Source organism: Eretmochelys imbricata, chromosome 3, assembly GCF_965152235.1.
Source record: "Eretmochelys imbricata isolate rEreImb1 chromosome 3, rEreImb1.hap1, whole genome shotgun sequence".
Taxonomy (NCBI): Eukaryota; Metazoa; Chordata; order Testudines; family Cheloniidae; genus Eretmochelys; species Eretmochelys imbricata.
The window spans coordinates 162044620-162063683 of record NC_135574.1 but is presented as its reverse complement, the minus strand read 5'-3'; the positions used below and the strand labels follow the sequence as shown (position 1 = coordinate 162063683).

Sequence of the window (19064 nt, the reverse complement as noted above, 5' to 3'; positions counted from 1 at the left end):
TTATGGGTTTTTTTTTTTTTAGGCTTCTGAGAGAGCCTCTCACTTTGGGTTCCCATTGGATTCCATCCTGCAAGTTTGACAAGCAATCTCTACACGTGCTGAACAACCCCAGGTCTCAGCTGACCTTCATTCAGAGTTGAGAGCACTCTGTGCATTGCAGGATCTAGCCCTTGGTAGGTCAGATTAGGCTGTCACACCTGTAAAACTGCTTTGAATTCATTGGGGTGCTGTGGGTGCAAACGTATGCAGCATTTGGCTCGCTGGGTACTCTGTCCCATCAAATTAAATGTAAGGTTTTTGTTTGTTTGTTTTTTGAACTGCTCATATATCATTGGAATTTAAATACCAGTCAACAATGTCTATCCTATTCTTACTTTGCTATGTCTATCTGGCCTCTTCATATTTAGAGGGCTTCTGAAGAATGTAAGTTTTGAGTTCTCTCAAAGGCAATGTAGTTTCTTATTTCAATAAGCATCTAGACAACACAAATCGTTACACGTTGTATCTTCTCTACTGCTGTGGTTGCTTCAGAGGAGTTCAGTCATGAGAAAACAAAGGTCCTGTGAAATGTTTGGTAATGGTAGAACTTGGTAACAAATGCATTTACGCATCATATTTAGCACTTATTTAGCTCATTACATCTTCAGAACATTGTACAAATATCTACTAATCTTCAGGCACTCTCAAAGGACATGCTGTTTCAAGCCTATTTTACGGTTGAGGAAATTGAAGCAAAGAGGTTGAGGCCACAGGAGTAGCATAAGTAAGAGATGGAATTAGAACTCAGGAGTGCCTGACTCCTTGTTCTATGCTTATACGACTAAATATTTCAGGTTGGAAAAAACTTCTAATGTGGGAACTTCTGACGTCATGGCCAATTGACTCTTGCCGTTGAGCTCCTGAGAGGTGGAGCCAGGACCATTCAGCCTGCATATTTCTTGGCCCAGCCCTGTGTTGCTCTTTGAAGGTCACTGTTTATTTTTCCTTGGTGGCTCATTGCCCTGGCTGCAGAATTCATTGTTTTGAATGGCTGTCTGCACAGTCTCTTTGATCTGGCTTTCCTGTGTTATACCTGCAGGCCTGGAGACAGCTAAAGAAGAGCAGGTGCTTTTTTCTGAGAGTGGGGTGGAGATGTTCCACATACACACTCATTGTACTGTTACATTTTCCATCTGACCTCGGGAAAATAAAAGTAATGAGATTTCAGGGTCTGAGACACACTTTAAATCTGGGAAATCATCTAAGGGAGTAATTGAGGTTAATTGTCTCCATCCCTTAGTCTCTTTTGAAAATTCCAGCCTCTGTGTTTAAATTCTCTATCTTTAAATTGAGGAAAATTGTCTTTTCTCCCACCTTTTGTCTGTCTTGTCTATGTAGATCGCAAGATCTTTGAGAGAGGTTTTCTTGCTATGGGCCTGTCCTGTGCCTAGCACAATAGGACCCTGATCTGCACCTTGAAGTCTTTAAATGATGATTTGAGGATTTCAGTAGCTCAGACATAGGTGAGAGGTTTATTGCAGGAGTGGGTGGGTGAGATTCTGTGTCCTGCATTGTGCTGGAGGTCAGACTAGATGATCATAATGGTCCCTTCTGACCTTAATATCTATGCGTCTATGAGTCAGTTGGGGCTTCTAGACATTACGATGACAAATAATGAAATAAGGACTGAGTCAGTAGTCCAGCATCATACCAAATAAGTGCAAATATGTACGTTAGGGTGATGAGAATGTGGGTGTGGAAAAACTGGTGCACAAGCTCTTATTCACCATGGTCATGTAGGTACATGATGTCATTTACACCTGTGCAAAAGGGAGTTAAAGCACTGCTAAATCAAAGTGGTAGGGTTGTACACTCCCTCTGCACAGATGTGAGAGGCAGGGTGAGAGGCAGCAGAGAATCAGGCTTTGAGTTTCTGTAAGGAAAGAATGGTTATAACATGGATCTGGACCAGTGTAAGGTGACTTTATTGTTAAACTGTTGGCCATAGACTTCCACTGTCACAGAAAACGGTGTATTTTGTAAAGGCACCTTGCATGATGCCTTTTGTGTGTGTAACTTTTGGGCAACCAGGTGTTTTATGCTATGGCTTAATCAGCCAATCTAGAGCATCTATACAGTCCCTCTGCACCAAGGTGCCAGGCTTGTAGGGAGGAGATTGGGAAGTAGTTGGGGGGAGAGAGAGATGCAGGACCTGGAATTTTTTTGAATATGGGAGAGACTGTGGTGTGTTTATATTGCGAGGAGAAGGAACCCGTTGAGAATGAGAGATTAAGGGAAAATTCAAGGGAGGGTAGGGGCAAGGGAGGTCATATGGGGAGAAGATGGTGTCATGCAGCAGGTGGAGGGATTGGAGAGGAGAGCAGGTGAGGAACATCAGTGATGGGATAAAGGGTGATGGGAGGAGGAGAAGGAAGTGGGACGTCACATCAGCCCTCGTCAGTCATCTCTTTGAAAATGCCAGCAACATTCTACCTGGAGGAGGGAGAGCATTTTAAGAGTGGATCTGGTGGTGAACAGGCAGCTGGTTCATGGATATGATGTAGGGGGAGGTAGAGTGCTGTTTGACAAGGAAGTCAAAGAGAACAAGCTTATAGTTGAGGAAGCCATTGTAGGAGACTTTCTCCAGACATGTTCTGTGGCACAGATGTAGGGAAATTGAATGGTGGTGGTGAGCCATGTGGGACATTGTTCTGTGGAAAGAAGGAGTGGAGGGATTAGACAACTGAGTCAATGAAGGAGAGAGTGAGACGTAAAATGGCAGATAAGCCGTCAATGGCAATGGGCTGAAAGTAGCATAGAGTGCTAAAGGAGATGAGGTGATAGTCAAGGTGTGGGAACACTGATGTTGAAGGAACAGAGAAGCAGTGTTTTCCAAAGGCAAAGTTGAGGGAGTAGACATTTTAGTGAGTAGGATTTAATTCAGTGGTGAAGGTCAAAGGAGGATGAGGGATAAGATGGCATGTCAGTGTGGAAGTTGCAGGTTGAGCATGAGGGTCAGAGATTGTGAGGGGAGGGAGAGCCAGGTGTAAAAATTAGGACAGAAAGTGGGTGGTAGCTGACAGCTACGTAGAGTGGGATAGGAGAACAGTCTAAAAGATAGGAGGATAAATGAGACAGGAACTCCAGGAATGGAAAGGGAGAACCTAACATTTTTATCATGGGTGACTATCTTTCTTATTCTGATTCAAGTTTTACACAGGGTTGGGGTTTGTTGATGCAATAGGAGCATTTGTTCCTTAAAGAATTGTGGCCTAAACCATTCATCTCAATAACACAGTTAATTCTCATGACACCTAATGATGACGGCTTAATGATCAACACTGTTAACCATTTCACTACTGATCATTTTAAAGGAAGCATCCAGCTGCTCTTGCCTTGAAGGTGGAACCTGGGTGGTGTACTGCCACTCCTCCCCCTTCAATTCAATCTAATTCCTATACATCAGAAGAACAGCCTCCTTAATATTATCACATCCTCATTTTCAAATATACAGTCTAAGTTTAACAGTTTTAAATACATACGTCTTTTGATACGTGATGTAAAGTGTACTGCAAGTTCTGAGGGAGTTCCATGCACTGATTGAAGGCCGTATACAGCCCACAGTTCTTATTCCTTAAGAAAAAGTGTTCAGAAGTTGTTCTCAAGGAATCACAGAAAGTCTTACAAAGGTAGCAAGATTTCCAACTTAAAGAGCACAATCAAGGAATTTTTTCATAAGTTTTAAAAAAAGAGAGGATTTATTCAATTGTTGTGTAGTAATAACCCAATCCAGAACTTGAAAATGGAAGACGTTTTCTTGCCAAATGCCCCCCTCTCCTTTCAGTTGTGTGCATACATTGATTTGTTATTGTTGGGTCTTGCTGTTACTGGTTAAAAATAACCTTAGAAGTAGAATTATATGGATATTAAAGATACAAAGGAATGTTAAAACTGGTCAAATTTGACTGTTTTTATGTCATAAACTTCTGAGTTTATGCCAAATTAGGCAGATCCTAAAATATGCAAATCATGCTGACATTTTAGAACTCTTGAGAATAATTTTTATTCTGTTCATATCTAGATTTTTATACTACACCCACCACTGTAGTACAAGCACCCTGGTTCTGTGTGAATTTCAGAAAGATCCTTGGATTTAAAAATGAGGTGTCAATTAATGTTGAAGCCTGCTCTAACGTTCAGTTATGATGTTTGGATACCTAAGCAAAAACTGACTTTTCCCTCTCCGCCACCTTTGATTTACTACTACTCTCCTAGTTTTACAGGTCACTTTCTGTATACCACAGAAATGCTGATCCAAGCACTTTGGTCTTTGCCACCTGTAGTCACTTGTATAAGCAGCCAGTGAAAATAAACTTTCAATAACAGTCCTGTAGACTTGATCATGTGCCAGAAAACACATGCATGATTCCTGACCCCTTGTACTATAACAATAACATGAGAGACACAACCACTTTTTTGTTTATTGCTAGACTTCTTACATAGCTACTGGACCATGGTGGAAGTAACATGAAAGGGCTGCATCTCTTGTAAATATTGGCATAGTCATCCCTCTCAGTATGTGTGAAAATGGGATGGGGGAAGAAATATCTTGGCACTAGACATCCCAGAGAAAGAAGGCATTGTAAGTACTGAGAGATGAAAAATCAACAATAAATCATTAAAACATGCTGGGCAAACAACTTCACCTACAGCCATGGCTTTTTATGTCTCCAGCCTCCAAGTTCTCTCCTCTTGCATCTTTTGTAATTATTGGAAGATGAAGTATGTTGTCTTTCATGTAAGGACACTTACTACAGAGCTCTCCAGAGGTAAATTTATGGTCGTGTGCTACTGCCCCATTCCTGTAGTATCTGAATGTGAAGATGAAGAAGTAGAATTTTGTGTGTGTGTGCGCAGCACCTTACAAAAACCTTCACCCCAAAATGTGACTCAGCTTTTATATTTGCCACTGGTCCTATTCCCATCCATTCCTATTCTTCTCATCTTCCTTCATCCTATCTGCGTGAACAGGAGAAATGTCAAACGGACGTGCCAGCAGTGGATAGAAGTAACTAATAATGTCTGCCACAAGATCATATACTTCAATTTCTTTGTCTTTGCTGATTGTTTTATTTTTACAGCACCCAAACTCTGCTAATTGTTTTACAGTACACACAGAAAGTCATAGGTCTTGAAAGATTTGCATTCTAAGTTTTGGGTTGCCAACTTCCTACTCGCACAAAACCGAACTCTTTCCCCTCCTGAGGCCCTGTCCATGCCTCTCCCACTCCATCTCCCCCTCACTCACTCGCTTATTGGGGGCTGGGGTGTAGGAAGAGGGTGAGGGCTCCAGCTGGGGGTGTGGCCAGGGATGAGGGGTTTGCAGGGGACTGTGGGGGTGGAGCTGAGGGGTTTGGAGTATGGAAGGGGGCTCTGGACTGAGGCAGGAGGCTGGGGTGTGGGAGGAGGTACAGGTTCTGGGCTGGGGGTGCAGGTTCCTGGGTGGGGCCAGAAAGGAGGGGTTCAGGGTGTGGGGGGGGGGCTCTGGGCTGAGGCAGGGGGTTGGGATGTGGGCTCTGATTTGGGGCTGGGGATGAGGGATTTGGGATGCAGGAGGGCACTCCGGGCTGCGGCTGAGGGGTTCGGAGTGTGGGAGTGGGCTCTGGACTGGGGCGGGGGTTGGGGCATGGGGGGGAGTGAGGACTCTGGCTGGGGGTGCAGACTCTGGGGTGGGGCTGGGGATGAGGGGTTTGGGGTGCAGGACGGTGTTTTGGGCTGGGATTGAGGAGTTTGGAGAGTGGGAGGGGGTCAGGGGTGCAGGCTCTGGGCGGCGCTTACCTTAAGCAACTCCCGGAAGCAGCGGAACATCCCCCCTCCAGCTCCTGTACGGAGGCGCAGCCAGGCGGTTCTGGGTGCTGCCCCGTCCACAGGCGCCGCCACCACAGTTCCCATTGGCTGCGGTTCCCTGCACGGCACTGCCAACCGGATAGTCAATGGCCCGGTCAGTGGTGCTGACCAGAGCTGCCAGGATCGAAAACCTGACACCTGGTCATCCTGTCTAAGTTAGATATGCGTGGTACAGGGACCAGGCTTAGCAAACAGTAGGGAAAGGTTGGAGTAGGGAAGGACAAGGGTTACAGCAATAAAATCAGCAGTTACTCAGTTCAGCCATGTTCATGTCTTTATAGTGCAATTAATTTTTTAAAATATGTATTTATTATTGATCACATATAATGGGCATCATAGACCATCCCTGATAGGTGTTTGTCCAAATTGTTCTTTAAAACTTTTAATGATGGGGATTCTGCTACTTCCCTTGGAAGTCTATTTCAGAGCTTAACTACTCTTATAGTTAGACAGTTTTTTCTGATATCTAACCTAAATCTCCCTTGCTACAGATTAAGTCCATTACTTGTTGTCCTGTTTTCAGTGGACATGGGAAACAAGTGATGACAGTCCTCTTTCGAACAGCCCTTAACATATTTGAAGACTGAGACCAGATTCCCTCTCAGTATTTTTTTCTCAGGACTAAACATGCCCAGTTTTTTTAATAGGTCAGGTTTTCTAAACCTCTGATAATTTTTGTTGTTTTCCTCTGGACTCTCTGCAGTTTGTCCATGTCTTTCCTGAAGTGCAGTGCCTGCAATTGGACATGGTACTCCAACTGAGGCCTCACCAGTGCCAAGTAGAGCAAAATAATTACTTCCCATGTCTTTCATACAACACTCCAGTTAATATAATACATCCCAGTGCCTTTTTCACAACCGCATCACACTGTTGATTCATATTCAAATTTGTGATCCACTGTGACCCTCAGATCCTTTTCACCAGTTATTTCCCATTTCGTAGTTATGCGTTTGATTTTTTTCCCCTTCCTAAATGTAGTACTTTGCACTTACCGTTATTGAATTTCATCATGTTGAATTCAGACCAATTCTCAAATTTGTCAATGTTGCTTTAAGCAAGTAGAATATGGATTTCATAATACTTGGGCACCACCAACCAGATGATGATAAGCAATCCTGAATCTGTTCTAGCATTTGGATCACCAGCTTGCCATGTACCTGTCAGTGTCCCATTGTTGGAGCATTTCCATAAACTCATGCAATCATTGATTCTAGGATTGGAAAAAACCTTCTGGGTCATCTTGCAGTTGGCGTGCAATGTTATTCTGTATATTAATGTTTTATTATTAGTGCTGGTTTAAAAAGAATGTGTGTGTGTGTGTGTGTGTGAAATTACACAAATGTCAATTTTTTAATATACAAAATATTTCAACCAGCTCTTACTATTGTTTGTTTTAATTTTATTTTAGTGCCACCTGGGTGCTCAGGTTCATAGAGATTTACATGAAGATAGTTTCTTCTGCATGTAAATCCTGATCCTTCAAATGTAGCCCAGTTGAAATGGAATTATTCATGCTTATATGTCTTTGAGATTAGGGCCAAAATGAGAGACACAAAATAGACTCATAAACTCATAGATATTAAGGTCAGAAGGGACCATTATGATCATCTAGTCTGACCTCCTGCACAATGCAGGCCACAGAATCTCACCCACCCACTCCTGCAATAAACCTAATATGGTACAGACATACTAGATGACGGTTCAAGCTTGACATTGTGTTAGTTACCTTTAGTGGATCATCTCTGAAAGGCAACCCAGAATAAAAGGTCCCTTTTTTACGAGGGAGCTGAAAAGAGCAAAGATGGTTTGATGCTTACGAGGAGGGAGACAACCTCACAAGTGATAAAGCTTCATGGAAGAAGGTACAAGATGAGAGTGAGATACAGATTTTAAAATGTGGGGTTGTGAGGGAAGCTTGGAGACTCATAGGGAGCAAAGTTGGTGCAGGGGGCTGGAAAGGTGGAAATAAATGGAGGTTTTAATCTAATCTGTCAAGTAAGGCCTCAAAAACCTCCCTTGGCAATATTGTTCCACTGTTTAAAATTCCTGTTAGGAGAAAAATTTCTTTTTATAGTTGCAGGCCATTCCCATGTGCTAGGCCAGGTCTATGCTAGAAACATTTGCTTGATATAACAATGTGCAGTGCAGGCAGGTGGTGTTGGGATTGTTTTTAATAACACTTTTATACCAGTAAAAGTTCAGGTGCAAATGCAGTTATACTGGGGGGGAAAGTTCTTTTTCCAGTACAGCTTATTTCATCTGGGGAGCTGGTATAAGCTATATCAGCAAAAGCACATTTAATTAACTGTTACAAAGCTGACCTTCAATCCTGATCAATGAGAGCAGATCCCTACACCCATGCACTTTGCCACTGAAGTAAATGGTTGCAGAGGTCTGTCTGTGTGGACTGGTCATCAGCAGTAAGAAATTAATGTTATGTTTGACAGATATCTTCCCAGTACCACATCTATGGTCTCATCTTCATAAAGGCATACAGAAATAGGGGTTAAACCATAGTTGTAATAAGATGATCAGGTAAAAGACAAACGGACATTTTCTTGCTGGTCTTTACTTTTCTGCCAGTGAACTTCAATAATTGTAGTCTTATGAAAATGTGTTTTTCATATCAAGTGAAAATGTGGCAAAATTTCTTTGAGTTCCAACATGAAACAATACATACAGCAAAAAAGTATCACTTTTACAATAAAAATGTAGAACTTGTACCACTTAGCTGTTCACTGAAAACATGTCATGTTGCTTGAGTGTTTTGTCAGGAGAGAAAACTGGACAGCAAATTTATTCATGCTCCCAATTTGTAAAAAGAGAAAGTGTCTGGCTACTAAAAGGAAGCTGCCTTTATTCTTGTAAAGGCATTAAGAAATCACTGAACAGCAAACAGGATAGAATGTGGTGGATTCTGAACTGTACGTTTCAGTATTGCTAGGGGATAGGCGTGGGAGTTATGTAGCAGTGCTTTACAGATAAACAAGTCCTTGCCCTGAAGAACTGACAAAAGACAGTTATGTTCATGAAGTTCTTTGTATGATGTAGATAAAGAAAATGTGCTATCCCGTTAACATTCATCCACTGTTGTAATATTCAATTGTATGCCTCATTAGTTCTGGCGCACAGTAATTGTTCATATGTACAATAATAGGCTATTGTTATGTTGTCTTGTCAAGGCACTTTCTCTCCTGCCGCACGCACTATTGCAGTTTAGCTAGTGGCCACATGCTCATTATATGCCTTTGTACTTAGTGCTTACTTGATATTTTCTGTTCCGCTCAAAGCAAACTGTAACAGGTTGGGGGAATTGTCTAGGTGGGATACTGTAGTGTGTTTATGCTTATGGAAATACTGATTTGAAAGAAGGAACTAAAGAGCACATGAGTCTCTTTGCAGGTCACTTATTAGGATATTTTGTTGCATTCACCAATGGGGAAAGAGAAATTGCCCAAATCGCCCCTAGAGATGGCAGAAAGATGAGGAGAAAATAACAAAATGAGAATCAGTTTGGAAAAACACAAGCTAATACTTCTGAGTAATAATTATCCTAAACTCAGATATTCAATGGCAAGGATAAATCTGGGTATCAGTAATGCTGAAAGAGTGGACAGAAAATTAGACCTGAATATACAGTGCATCATGGCAGTAAAATGGGCAAGAAGGTAATTGTCTCTCCTCATGCTATGCTGGTGTACTACATATGGAATATTATGTTCATTTCTGGCCACCTCATTGTCAGAGATATATTGATAAACTTGAAGAAATTCAGGGAAGAGCTGGAAAAACTATCAGAGAAGGGCCTGACTAATGAGGAAAGATTCTAAAAAGCTGAATATGTATAATTTGGCTAAGTGATGATTAAGGGCCTGGTTCTCCTCTCACTTAGATCAAAGGGAGTTACACCAGGGCGTGATTATGACTCAGGGAAGCAACTCATGATTTACACTAGCGAGAGAGAGAAGAATCTAGGCTTTAGCGCTGCAGAGCACTGAAACATCAAGGAGTAAGGGCAGAATTATTTATGGTGCTAAATTTGGAGTAACTTGGTGAAATAAAGGGAGTGTTTAAGTTGAATATTAGGGAACGCTTCCTAATATTCAGGGGGATGGATGACTTGATGATTACCTGTTATGTTCATTCCCTCTGAAGCACTTGGCATTGGCCGCTGTTAGAAGGCAGGATACCGGTGTAGATGGGCCAAGTGTCTGACCCAGTATGGGTCTATGGGTCTGTAGAATAGTTTCCAGGCAAGTGGCTTTGAACATGTTAAAGCTAGATGGAAAAACCTAACTGGCCACCTATCCATTCTACTGTAAATCTAAGATTATTTTCTACAACAAATGTACTAGTACATTTTCCAGTCTCTGATTTCAGAAAACCATTAGTGAGACAAAACTAGAGCCCATTATGGGGTGCAGTCTGCATGACTGAGAAAAATATATTCTTCCACTTTCTAAGACAAAGAACTGAACATTTTGAAGTCAGAGATAGGAAATCAAACACAATGTAACAAGGGAGATCAGAAGATAAACTGTTAACATACAGTATATATAACAGGATATACAGGGCACTTCTAAGAGAGACCTTAGGTAAAACGTCCTTCATTCTGGGTCACGAAATAAGCATTCATTTATAGATTTGAGACCCAAACCATTGTTTGATGAGTGAATAGTGGGTTGTGAGTAATGCAAAGAAATGAATATAACTGAAGTATTATAGTAAGCAAACTGGTCAATTCCTGGGTTTAAGCATAGTGGTTGAAGCAACAGATTTTGCTTCACATATGGTTCTGATTCTCATCTCTCAGGTGTCCATTTGGAGTAGCCTCACTGAAATTTAAAGGTTTAAGGGGAATCGAGTCTGAAGATCTTACATGTAAACAGAACATCTCATTATGAAAAATCCTAAAGCCCTTTTATAGACTGTATATGAAAAAATTTATTTACTTGCCACTGAAACATGGCAGCAGTTGTTGGGATTTAATCTTCCTTGAGAGGGAATAAAATACTTATGGGAAGCACAGTCTCTGCCTGCTCCTCCCATGTTATGTCACCGTGTACTTGAGTGATTGAGTTACTCTATATTGCACCTGAAATTCTAGAGAACAGCCTGCCTTAAATCTCTCATTTTTAAGATGGGTATCACACATGCAGAGCTCAACCTTGATTCACGGTCTTTATTGGAAAGTGAGGATGTGATGGGTTCTGATTTCAGATGAAAGCTCACAATTAGCTATTTCAAGGACAAGCAGTTTCCTCCACATGGGCAGTGTGTCCTAAAATTTCACTTTATCCATATCCTTCTCTGTTAATAGTGGTTGACTTTCAGAGAGGACACATATGGGTGGTAGACCTATTATGGAAGCAGACTTCAGCCCCATCAGAGCAGGTTTTGGTGTAGGATCTCAGAAACCTTGTTGGAGAAACCTTGTTGAATTGGGGCCTAATAGGTGGTTGCCTATTTTAAAAATGTGCGTCATAGGGATGTCAATAGCATTTTAAAAAAGTAAACGTTTAAACTATTAAAATTGTACTGGTTAAATGTTTAACCATTAGACTCCATTGCCAGCTCTGGGGTCCCGGCTGCTGGCCCTGCGCAGAGCCCTGGGCATGGGGGCGCCGGCAGTAGAGTCCCACAGCAGAGTTTAAATGCTAACCGGAATTAAATGCTTACCGATATGACTCATGCTTATCGGTTAGCCGGTTTACACTTTACATCGCTAGTGAGTCACCCCTTTGATGTCAATAGGATTACTTGTATGCTTAAAGTTAGGGCACACAGTTAAGTGCTTTGCTGAATCAGGGCCACAGGGGAGCATATTGCTTTTTGATGTTCTTGACATGCAGCAGAATCCATTATAAAGCCAACATTTACTAACTGTTACAAAGCACTAACTGCAGATCTCTCGAATTGTAGTTATAAGGGAAAATCTGTGATACTTGCAGATATTTTCTGTGTGGAACCTATTGGCAAATTCTAATATTTTAATGGCACTCCATGCACTCCTTGGGAGTGGAGTGGTCTGCATGTCTAAGATTAAAACATCTGAACTTGCATCGTTGATCTTGATGGATACTCACAACAGAATCTGGTTAGTAATGTTGTAAGTCTTGCATGTTCCATGCTATCTTTCCTTCTACTGAGATAATTAGTACTTAAACTTGCATGTAGTTTTCGTCTATGTATCTTGTAAGTTGTGTTGGTTATGAGATCTTATTTTCTGTAACAATGTGTATATTTTGTTTTTTGTTTCATTTTAATATTTCTAGTCTTTTAAAAAATAACTCCTTGAGTGAACATGTGTTTTATGTATTATGTCAAACTTAGACGTACATTGAAATATTATCCTTTTGGAATCATAATATTTTGCCTTCATGTATAAATACTCGTTGAAATCACTGTCTGCGAAGCATTTACTATATAGTATTTACCCAGACGCTACTGTGGTATTGAGTGATAAAGTGCAGATTTTCCCATGGAAAACTGAATTCAAAGAACTAGCCCTTTGTATTAAATTTTCTCATAGTAGTATGAGCCACATGAAAGCACCATTACCTAATATTCTTCTACACAGAAGGTGATTGCATTGTCAAAGACTGCCGGTGAGTAATTGCAGATAGTCTTGCCAGAGTGTGACTAACCGGGTGCAAAATTTTAGATTAAATCATTTACAAACTAGTAATGGGTTTTCAATGCACACATTTTTCTAGATTAAAACATAAAAATGTGCTTACATTTACATATGGACAATGTATATCTGTGTATAGTGTGTGTATTTATATGTATGGATATAAACACATACAATAACCTTTTGGAATGTAATACACTATTTTTATGAGTTTGGAAGATGGCATGCCTGGGTGGCATGAGGAAGTGGGTGAGAAGCAACTGGATCTCATGAGAGAGAATAAAGCACACTTCAGCCAAGACACATTGCTGTTTTACAGAAGTGAGTTTTGGGTAGTTGTAACAATATTTTATCTAAATATTGAGAGAGAGTCTCTCTCTCTCTCTCTCTGTCTTCCTCCCCACCCCATGATCTGCGGTGGATTTTTCTGTGGTGGTCTTTTGAGTTCTAGGTTTTCCCTTTGAACTTTAGCATTTTGTGTGATAAACAGCTGTGGGAAATCCTGTGCCCAAAAGGAAATTTCCTGCTGGAGAAGACCAAGCAGTATTTGCACTGGTTTTCTCCTGGGGGTTTCAGCTGGGGTGGTACAAGGTGCAGTTTCAAGTTGCGTTCTGGTCTCCCCCACCCCTGCTCGCACCTATCTGTGTATCCCCTGGCATGTTGGCTATTTCCTTTCCCCCTGCTAGGGCCTCACACTTTTGGTGTAGCACTAGTTGCCTGTAATCATCTGTCACCATTGCTGCTCTTACCCCCAGACAGATTTTTCTGCCCTGTGGCTTGGGATACACTATCATAACACGTGGCCAAGTCAAGCCCACAGTACCTAAATTATACAGTGCAGAGTTATGTTTATGCTCAGTGCAGTGTCTCTACAGAACTTCCATGCTAGCAGCTTTGTGTAAATGCTGTTCAGGGCAGAAGTAGAGTGGAACTGGGTCAACCCAGTGGATGGACTATGACATCAACCTGCCATTCTGCCTTTAAAAGCCCCAGTCAAAATCGTACTGTATTTCATCTGTATTTCTTTTTCCTCTAATCTATATTCAGCACGTTTTGTGTTTAAAAAGTCCAGAACTCAGAATTTCACATCTATTTTTAGCACCAAACTACTTGGTGAAAACCAAATGCACCACCAAATAAGTGAACTGTGTAAAAGTACTGTTCTAATTAAGCATAAGTCATAACCATTCTCTGTTAGCTTATGTCTGTGCACTGGGAGAGATTTCAACAGGACAGTCATGCCACCTAAGTGCTTCACTTCTAATGTCCTCTATTAGCGGGATACAATAATAAAATACCGTCTACATTGTGTACATGGAAAGTAACGTGATGGTCACAGAGCCAGTTTCCTAACAGGCAAGTATCTGTCATCTTAAAAAAAAAAAAAAAAAAAAAAAAATGCTGGTGGCAGCCTAGTTATTGTTCCCAAAAGGTAGACCCTGGGTAGAGAGAGTAATCCATTCTCTTACCCTTCAAAGTGATCTATTAGAACAGGGGTAGGGCACATTTGTAGGGAAGTGTTTCCGCTTGTCCAGCTGCACTGCCCATGCCATATCTCTCCTGTGAAAAAAGAGAGGATCTCAGTCTGCCTGGCATGGTGGTCCAGTGGTATGAATATTGATTATGTACAGTGATGGCAATATGTTGTCATCCTTCATGAGTGCTAGACTGACAAAGTATGAAAAGTCACCTGAAGAACTGGAGGTGACAGCCGTACCCACATCATGGAATTCTGCTTTGCATTGTCTATAAAACACACATCTACAATATCCAAACAGCTGGTGGAGACCATTAAATGAGAGGATTATGAAATAGTACCATTCTGGTTTATAAATTTTTCCTCCTCTTTTTAGCGCTCCAGCTTTCTAACTGAATCTTAGTTTGTTTTTATATATATAATATAAAATATTATATGTATGATATTTTTCCAAAATCTAAAATACTCTTTTTTTTTTTTTTTTTTTTTTGGTCACGTTTTAGGAGGTTTTTCAATGGGAGGTGGCATGGCAATGCATTTAGCGTACAGGTATCATCAAGATGTGGCTGGAGTCTTTGCTCTTTCTAGCTTTCTCAATAAGACATCTGCTGTTTACCAGGTGAGTGAATGCCAGTCTTTTTACAAATACCTTTTGGAGCACATACAAATTCCACCTAAAAAGATAAACTGATAATTAGGCAAAAACGGTTGAAGCACGGCGTTATCTGGGGAGTGGAATTGGTTAGCTCCAGGTGGTCATTAACTGCAGGGAATGTTCTGCACTGAGAACATTGGTAAGCAAAATATCAGGGAATAAAGGTTTGAAAACTACTTTTATCTTTACACATTGTTTATTTGCTTACTTTTGCAGTTTCACTGCTATTATACTGTGCAAAGTATGCCAAGTGTGCGATGGAACATTAGACAATCAAATTATTTGTTTAGTTACATGGCATCTTTAATTATTGTACCTATTATTTGAGAATGTCTAGCAGATTATAAAGGTCACGGGCTCCATTCTGCTGTATTCAGGTCAACATGAATCTTTCTGTTCATGTTACGTGGAGCAGGATCAAACGCTGCATGTAGCTTTTTGCAGTTGTAAATGGAGCTTGTTTAGCACATTGGAATTCCATATATAAAGTTTTCATATATCAACATTTGCATCTTCTAAAATCCATATTTGAACTCTTTTTCTTCCCCCATCTAGGCTTTACAGAAAAATGAAAGTGTCCTTCCTGAATTATTTCAGTGTCATGGAACAGCTGATGAGTTAGTTCTGCACTCGTGGGGTGAAGAGACCAACAAGATGTTAAAATCATTGGGAGTAGCAACATCTTTTCATAGTTTTCCAAATCTTAATCATGAGTTACACAAAACTGAACTGGAAAAATTGAGCTCCTGGATTGTAAAGAAATTGCCTGTGGAGACAGCAATGTCAAATGAATAAATGAAATTAACTTAACATTTCAAAATAACATGTTTATGTACAGCAAGGGCTTGCCTACATTAACAGTTAATTCACAACAGGCTAGTGTGAGGTAAATATACAACCCAGCTTGCCATGCACTAAGTGTCCGTGAGGATCCTGCTGCCTCACTAGTTCCCTAGTGCACTTTGGTCTACCCTGCTTTGAAACAGGAGGAGATCAAAGTGCATAGGGAATGGTTAGTACATGGCAGCATGGTCCATTAGTGAATGGAAAACTGGGGTGTGTGTCTACCGCACACTAGCCTTCATCACACACAAGCCCTAAGAGTGTGCATCATTTATTTCGTAAATATAAATCCAGCTACAGATAGACACTGGTGTTACGTACAACTTTCTTAAAACCTAGCCTGGATGATGATAAACTACTGATACTTACTGATGTTTTTACTGTCCAATATGCAAAACATGGAAGCTACAACATTCTCTGGAAGATACTGAGAGTATTAAAACCATTTATAAATGGCCCAAACTCTTTTCAAAACTTTAATATATAGTGTTCCATGATTTTCCACATCATCCTATTTTTATTCCAAGCTGGAAAAATCTGTAATAGTTTTTTTTTTAAAAAAAAGTATAAAAATAATTTTACAGCCTACAAATGTAGCAGTGTGTAATATGATTCAAGTTACATTTGAGGAAAAAAAATTATGGTGCCATTCCTGCAAAGACTTAAGCGTGTGCTTAACTTTACACACTGAGTAGTCCCTTAGAGTGCACTGCAGTAGTCTAAGCAGGAAGGTACGAAAGTATGGATAGCAGTGGCACAGTCCACAACTGAAAGAAAAGATCACAACCAGGGCAGCTGGCAAAAAGGGAACATGGTTACTGCTATAATATGGTCATCAAACAGCAGCTGTGGTCTAAAATACCCCTTGGTTGCTAACCCCAGTAATTAATGTCCAACGTACTCCCTCAGTCAAAGGGTCTGATATCACCTCTGCCATCTCCACTTGCCGGAACCCCCCATCATCATGGCAGTCTTGCTCACTTTCATTCATGCCCCGACCTCAACTAGACACTGGCTAGGGGGCCTAACCTCACTGTCCAAGTCAGGCCTTGAACACGTTACTTATATCCTCCCCGTGGCCCAGTTTAATCATCTGTAATCTTCAGAGTGTACTTCTTAGAGCACCTGTTCCATAGAGATTTTCTGAAAATTAATATTTTCAGAGTTTTGAGATTATTGGACGATTCATGACCTTTTTGTACCATAAAGACTGATTAACATAAAACCCTTTCCAGGTTGTGTGTAAATCAAAACATATCTATTCAGGAGTTGGATAACACTTACCTACTTCACAGGTGTGATGATAGAGTAGAAATGGGCACAAAATCTGTATCCAAACATCTTCCAAAATGTAGTGAAATCCAGATCTGGATCTGACCTTGGTCACAGTTGGTCTCTAATCTGTACAATGGGACTAAACAAAACTCCAGGTCCACTATGGTGTTTAATAAAGGGAACCAAAATAGTCCATTGATATTACAAAATGAATCCTGGTTCTCGTGACCGTCCTTTCTTTGTAACTATTCCTATTCTCACCATATTTGTTCCAATTTCTTTGAGCTGCTCTCAGATGTCATTAGAAAGCCATAATGGCAGGATGAAAAGAGTTTGTCATCTCTCTTCATCTCATTGTGCCTGTCACCAGAATGAGTTACCACCCAATGTTAGTGCTTAACAAATTCCCATGACAGCAACTGTAATAAGAGCAGAAAACAGTACAAAAACCAAACTGATGCATCATCATTACACTTTTAAGAGACTACTTGTCACAGGTTGTAATTATGGCTGTGCTAAGGCAATGTTAGCTCAGCTGCTTCAGCACACACCTGTTTCAACTTAATCTGCGATAATTAGGAAACGTAGGGCAGCAAAGAAAAAAGCTTTTGAGTTACTATTTCAAATAGTAAAGTTTGTGTGCCATTTAATGTCCTGTGTTTCAGAGCAGACTGCTGACTTGCTAATGCCAGTGAAATGAAATAACGCAAAATATTTTTAGCAGCAGGAAGTTGTTACTTGCTACTGCCAATTACATGCCTTGTACTTTAATGCTGACACTTTTTTTCCTTCCCTTACTCTTCAAGATAGGTGAAAGCTTGCTTAGGGCCAAACACACCAGGGTAGAAAGAAACCTCTCAGCCCCGTGGAGTTGGCTGACCCCACTGAAGCCATAGCCAATACTGGCAGTGATTTCTGGGACAGAGCATACAACAGTGTCCTAAGTCTGCTCTTCAACAAAGGGGGAAGGAGGAGGTTAAGCAAGAGACTTGGGTGTATTGACTTTGGCAACACAAATACCTTGTCATGCCAATAAAGTTATTGAATTTGGGGAGGGGGAATTGGGGCAAAGTGGAAAATACAAAGGAAAAAATGAAATAGGAATAGATTTATCAGACACTGACACAGGGTTGAATATAAATAACAGGGACATGAGGTTTCTTTGTATCATTGTTATTTACAGCTCTTTTAAATGCACGCTGAGGACTCAAGTGTCCTCATCTTTTAGTTTAAAATGTGATCCTGCAGGCTCCAAAATACAATTGTTGACAAAAATATAAGTCTCTACAGACGCTCTTCCCAAAGAATGATTTTTTCCCCCCCCAAAACAGGGTATATTTAAGAACCATTATGGCATCTTTCACTCTATTATTTCCTATACCCAAAACAAAACAAATACGGCTTTAACAGCTATTCCAAAACTAGACCCTGAAATATCACCACAATGATAGTACATAGCAAGCATCAGTGCTGAAGCTAAAGACATCTCATTTTAACACAAACCTCAATGATTTCTGTGAAGTGCAGTACAACCCTGTATATGTGTGTTTAACTTTAACTTTACATACGGCTACACCTTAAAACCATTCAGAGGCTGAAAGCAATGTGGCTCACTTGCTGAGAAGGTCATCTCACTGGAGCATATGAAACCACTACTCTGGGATCTCCTCTGGCTGCCTGTTGGTCTCTTGGTGGAGTTTAAGGATGTGCTTCCCTGAATGACAGAAGGGTGGACTGTCAGGAGTTCCTTTTTGAATAATTAATACTGTGGGGTTGGTGGTGTTATATTATGTGTTAGGGTACCTAGAGCTTTGTACAAGTGGCTCATTTTAAACTTTAAATCAAAATAAATGAAACACAATAATTCATAGCAGGAATGGAATCCAGCAGTTCCAATTCCCAATCCTTGACTTTCAAATATCCATGTATTATTGCCTTTCATCTGAAAATGTTCAGATGTCAGTGAGCCAAGTGCACTTTGAAGGCAATGGGGATATAGCAAGGAAATATTTGGGAAACTAGATTTTTATTATTCTGTGGGTGCGTGCTCACATCAGTTTTTTTAGGTGCTTCCTCCTGATGGAGGGGGAGAGAAAATATATTTAATGACCCACTAGCCTAGGTCGTAAGAAGGGATAAAAAGCAGAACCGTGAGCTACCAAGCACAGGTGTAACACCATGAGCTTTTAACAGTAGCAGGATCTTATCCTCTTACGTGGATCAGTCACTGACGAAGAACAGGACACAATTAGCCAGCATGTAACATATGTTCTCAGTAGTCCTTCCAAATATCA

At 40.7% G+C, this 19064-nt stretch overlaps 1 protein-coding gene across 1 annotated transcript in view; it reads left to right on the top strand.

Moving 5' to 3' along the window:
- The window catches only part of LYPLAL1 (lysophospholipase like 1), a 38847-nt gene extending 23385 nt beyond the window's left edge, over positions 1-15462 (top strand). The window contains exons 4-5 of the mRNA XM_077813754.1: positions 14501-14616; positions 15208-15462. Of these exons, the coding sequence (XP_077669880.1) occupies positions 14501-14616; positions 15208-15447 (356 nt within the window). The 3' untranslated portion in view covers positions 15448-15462. The remainder of the gene's footprint in view (positions 1-14500; positions 14617-15207) is intronic.
- The last annotated feature ends 3602 nt before the right edge of the window (positions 15463-19064 follow it).